Source organism: Apteryx rowi, unplaced genomic scaffold (assembly GCF_003343035.1).
Source record: "Apteryx rowi isolate R43461 unplaced genomic scaffold, aptRow1 scaffold_140, whole genome shotgun sequence".
NCBI classification, from domain to species: Eukaryota; Metazoa; Chordata; class Aves; order Apterygiformes; family Apterygidae; genus Apteryx; species Apteryx rowi.
Window position 1 is genome coordinate 1,451,549 of NW_020447642.1, and position 7,211 is coordinate 1,458,759.

Sequence of the window (7,211 nt, forward strand, 5' to 3'; positions counted from 1 at the left end):
GAACCCCCTGCCCTGAACTCCGCGTTTCCTTCAGTCTCGCCTTTAACGCGTGCGTGCAGGTGACCTGCGTCCCTCACCTCTTCCTTCGCTTTGCACGTGAAAATTCCCGATTCCGGTAGTTCGTGTGAAATTAAAACAGATGCGACTTCTTTACCCCTCTTCTCCGTAAGTCCATGTGTTCAGGTATTTTTAAACGTGGCCCCGAACCTTTCTCCACTTTTGAAAATAGCGATCAATTCAGTGCACGGGATAAAGTTGCGCCGGGAGCTCAAAGCAGAGCGGCTCCCTTGCAGCAGGGGGCGACGCGTGCTCCCCCGTAAGCGCCGCTGGCGGCTGTGCCTGACCTTCCCTCTTCGCAATCCCAGGTACAGCTTGCTACCAGAAATCACGTCTGTAAAGCTGCTAATTTACAATCTTGCCAGAAAGCCCGACCTACAAATACTGCTTTCTTCATTAACTTAAATATTTGCACAGTTACCAGTGTTCTTTTTTTTGCAAAATCGAGGACTTGTGAATACGTTTACCAGGCTGTTGGAGTTGCCGATGCAAATTAGATTGGATTTGAGCCACTTTTGTTTATCAAAACTCAGATTTCCACCTAATTTTCGATATTCTTAGTGGTAGACTTTGCAGACCACAGATATAAAAGCTTACTGAATAAATAACGTACAGAAAAAAAACACAGCTAAACTTTAAGATCTTTTTAAAGAGCTGATACATCATTGACTTCTGTGTGCACAGTATCTGTTCTTTCATATTTACGTACAAACAGGTTGGTATTCTACAAAAGGCTTCTCGCAGTGGGGGCTCTAAAATATAAGACGTTAAATTTAAAATTTAAGGTTCATGCTCTCTCTGGTGCCTATCCTTTTCCCTCCATCCCCTAAGTCAAGTATCATTTTCTTCATTGCTATAGTGCTGCTGTTGACCAAGTCTTTAAGCTTAACAGCAGCATTTTTCCTGCGTGATCGTATAACTTCCCCTATGGAATCTTCCTATTATCCAGTGGATTTAGTATCAAATTTAACCTTCTGGTGATCTCTTCAAAGGTGTACGTGTGCTTTTGGCTAGTGTGTTTGAAAACTCACTTCTTGGCTTTCTTTCATCCCTATCCTGTCAACGCTCAGTCTGCTTTTAAAGCACTCGTTCTTTGTGTGGTGAATCAGGTGAGCTTGCATATGCGTTGCTCATAAAATGTGAGTTTCTGGTCTTTTTCCAAACTTTGTTTTCATGCCCATCCCAAATGTGCAAGCACTGTGAAGCAGGGACCATTCCTAAGTGTCTGGAAAGGCTGACACATAATAGGTCTTACAAGTGATGAGTGTTTAAAAAATACATGTCTGTGTTGTGCAATAGCAGATCTGTAATTTGCTAAATTATTTTTAAAATAAGTTGGATTTAATGTGATTGTAACTGCTCTACATTTTTAAGGCTTTGTCTTGCTCTTCCTTCCATCAATAGACAACAAAGTTTACAAGTGCTTTGGATATACCCGTGGAATTTGTAGAGAAGAATGTGAAATTGCGGGGAAAAATACATCACATAACTGAGAAAGGTCTAGCAGTTGAGCACATTCCCATTAGCATTCCTTTCATTACATCAATACAGAGAAAATGTAAGTAAAAGTACGTGAAGATCAAAGAATAATAATGAAAAGTTGTTGTTCTTAACACAGCATCATCTACTAGGCTAGCAAAAATACTGCAACACTAAAATTATTATTAAACTTTAAGTTTAGCATTTTAAAGTAAATGATACTCTTGGAAATAGATGGGCAGAAATCATTAGGAAACAAGGTGTTCTGTCTACACACAAAATAGTACCAACCTTGAGAGAGAAAGGGTTAAGTTACAGTTCTGGTTCCGTCTTTTGTTCTTTCCCTACTTTACAGATGGGAAGCTGAGAATAAGAAAGACTGAGAAATATCTGTACTTGCCAATATAATATTTTTATTAATAGCATCATTATCACGATACTTTTCTGGCAGCAAAAGCTCAAGCATATAGGCAGTTCATAGAATGGAATGAAAATCATTTGCTTGCATAACTAGTCTCGTTCCTGGCAAAAGTACTCTATTGATATTATATTTTTATTTACCTATGAAGATCTGACAGCTACATATGGAAACCTTCTTTTAAGAGACAGGTCTTCAGTGACTTTTCAGACGTTGCCTATCAAGTCTGTGAGTGTAGTCACATTCACTTTGCAAAAACCTGCAGTTGTTTAAGGTGCTAATGCTTCTTGGCTATTGTATCTGTCCATTCAGATAAAATAATGGTGACTGCTCACGAAAACAGTCCTTTCTATTTGTACACAAAATAAAACTATTTACGCAGTCTTGAATTAAAATAATTTTTACGGAAGGAGATAAAAGGCTGAATGCTCAGTTGTGATTAAATAGTACTTTGGGGAACTAAAACTGAAATGTTATGTGAATCCATGGAAGTAAACTTATTAACAACAGCTGAGGGCCTGTGCAGAGCATGAACTTTCTTCTTACTGCTACGCTCAGTAAAAAAAGATATCTCTTTATATAATCAGGGCAATCAAACAGTCTTTTGCTGATAAGACTTGCTGGAGTGGAGTTGACTCCGAGTGGCATGGTCTGGTTACAGGAAGAGTTGAAACCCTCGCAAATGATATGGTTCCAACTTCTTGGAAGGCAGGACTTGGCACTTGAGTGCCTTGTTTTAGTAAATAAGGTAAATAGAGTAACAAAATTTGATTTTTTGTTTTGTTTTGTTTTGTTTTTATCTACAGTTTTAAGTTTGACTGTGATTATGCTATGAAGTTATCTTGGCACATACAAAGAATGTTGCTATTGTTTATTTAAAATTCCTGTAAAATTAAAATACAATGTAATGTTTTTAAATCAAGTTTCAAGACAGGTGGGTTTGCGGGCTGACTCATGAAACAAATTATTTCTCTAACAGCTAGTGCTAGGCTATATTGTGTAGTTCGGGTCAGCTTAATATTTAGTTCATCAAATGTTATCTCATAAATTTCTTCCATTGGTAGTACATTTTAAACATGAACTAGATTCTTCACAACTTGTATCTCTTTCTGCTAGAGTGTAGATTTAGCCAGAAGTAATATCATATTTACCGTGCCTTCTTATAGGGTCGATTTCTCAGTGTGTGCTTAAATGAAGAGATCTTGAGACAAGGGCTTGGCAGAACAGCACGTATTGAAGGACTACATCATGATTCTCGCCTGTACTGGAAGCTTCACAAGAGACTGCTTCGAGCAGAGTTAAAGGCCTTGAAGAAAAACAAAGGAATATGGAAAGAAGAAAGTTCTTTTGAAAAAATTAGAGATCATATAAGCAACAATAAATTTGTGCAGACACTGAAACAATTTGCAAACTGGTTAAGAAGCTATATTTAAAGGTAGAATGGGCAACTGATTTGGAAAAATGTCAGTTATATATGGTATGTGCTTTATGTAAGGTATAAGTTTATGTAAAAAAACACTCTTGTAATTTTGGGAGTCCTGTCTTAAATGGAAAAGCCTTAAAGTCACCTGAAGTCATATTATAACTTATATAGCCTTGAAGTTTAGAAGAAGCATTCAGTATACAAATTAAAATGTTCTTTAGCTAAGCTTTTCCACAATAATTTCCTAAATTAGTCCGGTTTTCCAGCTGCTGAATAACTACACAGCTGTGTTAATTGTGGTGACAGCAGCTGACAGTTGAGTTTTTAAAAGGTGGGAAATATTAGTTCACAATGTACTGCATATGTTACATGTCATAATTATGTAACAGGCATTGGTTTGAAAATTGAAATTATTAATTAACTTTTTACAGATCTTGTGGGATTTATTTGCACATCAGTATTTTGTTTGAATGCTCTTCTTTCCCATTTCTGAGTATAATTTATGTTTTAAAAAACTTTCATCTTAAATAATGAGTTGCATTGTTACCCATAGAAAAGGTAGTTTGTTGCAGCTAATCTTAGAAAGCTGATAAGCTCATAGCAACAAAAATTTTTTGAAAAAAATCTACTTGAAGTATATTAAAGAATAGACATTAATGTCAGTATTTCCAATTTGTAGAACATAAGATTAACTTTGAGTTGCAGAATTTTATACGTATATCTGAGGAGAAATCTATGCTGTTTTTTTTCCTCATAGTTCTATAAATATCTAAAATCAGACTGAAATAACACTTTAAGATGAAATTTGAAAAGGTGGACCATACTGTGCTAAGAAGTTAAATCCTCATTCTTGTTTGTTTTATTTTTGAAACAAGTGTCAAGCATATAAGTTTATTATTATTTATTTTGTAAATATTCTCAGAATAAACATTGAATTTCTTATGTCCATTGTCACATTTTGTAGACCAAACCCTTGGCCTTTGTTTAATCTTTCACAGTCCATATGATTATCTAAAATGAACTGTTTTACAGAAGTCTTTCTTTCTGTATATTACCTCGGCAGCCAAATACCAGGGAGAAGAATGTGGTATAAAAACCTAACTTAATAACTGGGCACTGTTTGTCTGACATTAGTTGCTATGCCATATTCTTTTTCTGCTGATTACAATGGCAGAACTGTGAATCCTGCCATCCTGAAGCTTTTCCTTGGGAATGAGCAGACATCAGTGTTTCTCTATGACTTTTGTTCGCTGGCCCTCTCGGAGGTGTGACTCTCTTCTGCAAAGCACGGTGAAGTTAGCCAGGAGGCACCTGCAGCACAGGACGCCATGGGGAGAGGGGAAGCAGCTCTGCGGACAGAGGCAGATGGAACTTTGATGGAAGTTGGCAACCAGGTATCTGTGCATGTTTAAATCTTGGGCATCTGGTTTTATGCATTGTACATTAAAGGGCTTTGCCAATCATTGATGTTCTATTTGGACATAAGTCATACAGAATATGTTGTAGCCTCCTCTTAAGCCAAACTCTGTACCAAAGTTTACTTTTAATCCCACACTACACATTCAGTACCAGCAATAATCCCACTTCTTCATGGTTGCTTATAGATGTCCCTGTTTGTTCATCTGGCAAGTAAAAAGAGATTTTTTCAAACTGAGCATCTTTTCTGTGTAACTTCTTGCTGTAATAATCAAATATTTTATAAGATAATTCCATCTGGACCTTGCACTTTTGTTTTACAAATGTATCATATGAGATTTTATCACAAAAATACACCTTAAAGCTGAGAGAAAAAAATAAGGAAATCGCATGCTATGTTTCTAGCAGGCAGAGGTGAGGTATGGGTTAATGTGAACCAAGTCTGGTCAGTCACAATCTTGCCTCTTAGCCCTTTTTACCCTTCATATAGTTCAGAAAATCCCTAGAGATTTTTCTAAATTGCAGCAAATTGCTGTATCCATTCTTTTAGGCTGTGGCTTATGAAGGGTTTTTTAAAGATGGCAATACAGTTGTTTCATCACTTGCGCAGAGAAAGCCTTCCCTTAGTTTGAACTAAATTTTGAAGTTCCCTGGCCCTGTATTAGTGGCAGTGAGGCAGTCTAACAAATACTTTCAAAAGGGACTATGCGGAGGAATCTAACTCTTTGAATTCAGACCCTTCATCTCTTTTCATGCTTGTTGCATATATTAAGAAGTTTAGGTGGTGTGCTTTTAATATAGTTCCATAATTAAAATCCATGAAAGTAGCTCAATCCGCGTGATCAGTGCTGTAATTGTCAACAGTAGCCTTAAAAAGAGTAACTGAGTGCTGAGGGATTTGGGATCCTGTTGACAAGTCCACTTCCACAAGTCAACTCCTGTAGTTGTTTGTTAATGCTGCTTTTCTTATTATTATTCAGGGCTTATCTGTTTAAAACAAAACTCAGTTTAGGAAAAAAAAAAAAAAAACAAGCTGTGCTTTCCATCTGTGCAAATCTTGAAAGGTTGCATATCTTTTCTCTGTGGGAGGCCTGTCTATTCAGAAACCGGTAACAAGAGTAGAAACAAATAGCTTTGCACCACCAAGCGGTGGAACTGCCTGGGAGGTCAGGGAAGAAAAAACACTGTTCTTCATTATATAATCGTGCCCTATTCTGCCTTTAAGGAGCACTGATTCCTTCAGCTGCCATAGCAGCAATGCACATAAGGGTATCTCCAGGCAGAGGATGCAGTTCTTGTGTGATTGGAAATTAGAATAAGAAAAACTGTTTAGCTCTTGTGCCTTGGCCCTTGCAACTCTGAATACACTGTGGGCAAGCCAACTTGTTAAAAAGATTGGAGTGAAAGGAGATGCCTCCAAATGGCCCACTAAGAAAAATATCTTAAGGGTTGCACAGGCTTTTTATTGCCATTGCAGTGTTTAAGGCAAATGGTTGTCATAAACATTACCGGCTTTTGCAGGAGCCTACCAGAAACCTCTGCCCTTTCATGTCCTCTCCTGCCAGACGGACAGCGAAGCTCGGCTGAGGCCCAGGGCGCGGGGGCCCTCGCCGCGCGCTGCAGCGAATGGCTCCGGCCCAAAGCGCTGCCGCCGCGGAAGGTCCCGCTGTGCAGACCTCCGAGGTGGAAGTGAAGGGGCAGCGAAGAGCCACCTCTCTCCGGTCAAAGTTCTCCTTCGTTCCAGTGTTTTTCCTCTTTTCCCCACGTCAGTTTGTCGATTCCTTAGGTAAGACTTTTCAGTCACCAGCTACGTCATTAGGTGTTAAATAATGATTCTGAAAACAGAGGGTTTTTTAGGCTTAACCACCTTCCTCAGAAAGGTAACGCTCCCTCACATCAGGGGGAAACCAAAAGCTTTCAACGGTCATTGATATATTGTATTTCAGGGAAGTCAGAGCTGCAGCAAGTCGTAGTTATCAGTCCTACCGTGACTATGTCCCATTAGCTAACGTCGATGACAGCTGTTAAAGTTCATCATAGATTTTTTTAAAGGAAGAGAAAAATCAGTGAAACTTGATGTTTTCCTCCTCTTCACATCCCAGGAAGGCCTCCGCCTGCGCGGGGAGAAGGGGGCCACGCCAACGTCCGACTGGGCCCTTGGCGCAACAAGTGCAGCGCCGCGGAGGGAACCTCCTGAGAAGGGGAGAAGGCCGAGGGCGAAGCGCCGCTCCCGGCCGCGGGGGTTTCGCCGTAACGGCCGCGCGTGGCGCCTTCCTCCCCTCAGGCTCCCTCAGGGGCGCGCGCCCCGCCCCGCCCCGCCCCGCCCCGCCCCGCGGCAGGTGCGCGGCCGCTGCCGCCATGAGGCCTCGCTGTGGCGTCTCCATGGCGCCCGCCGGCGGCGCCGGGAGGTGAAACCCA

The 7,211-nt window shown here is 40.0% G+C and overlaps 2 protein-coding genes across 2 annotated transcripts in view; both read left to right on the plus strand.

Moving 5' to 3' along the window:
* Window positions 1–63: 63 nt before the first annotated feature.
* CUNH3orf33 (chromosome unknown C3orf33 homolog) lies at window positions 64–4,321 on the plus strand (the record flags this gene model as incomplete). The annotated part of the gene is made up of 4 exons (XM_026057791.1): window positions 64–165; window positions 1,462–1,615; window positions 2,542–2,702; window positions 3,121–4,321. Coding segments are annotated over 4 exons (684 nt in total), but the record flags the coding sequence as incomplete, so codon positions are not given.
* A 362-nt stretch (window positions 4,322–4,683) lies between these two features.
* The window catches only part of PLCH1 (phospholipase C eta 1), a 97,024-nt gene continuing 94,496 nt past the window's right edge, over window positions 4,684–7,211 (plus strand). The window contains exons 1-2 of the mRNA XM_026057790.1: window positions 4,684–4,771; window positions 6,315–6,579. The gene's annotated coding sequence lies outside the window, so the exon portion shown is untranslated. The remainder of the gene's footprint in view (window positions 4,772–6,314; window positions 6,580–7,211) is intronic.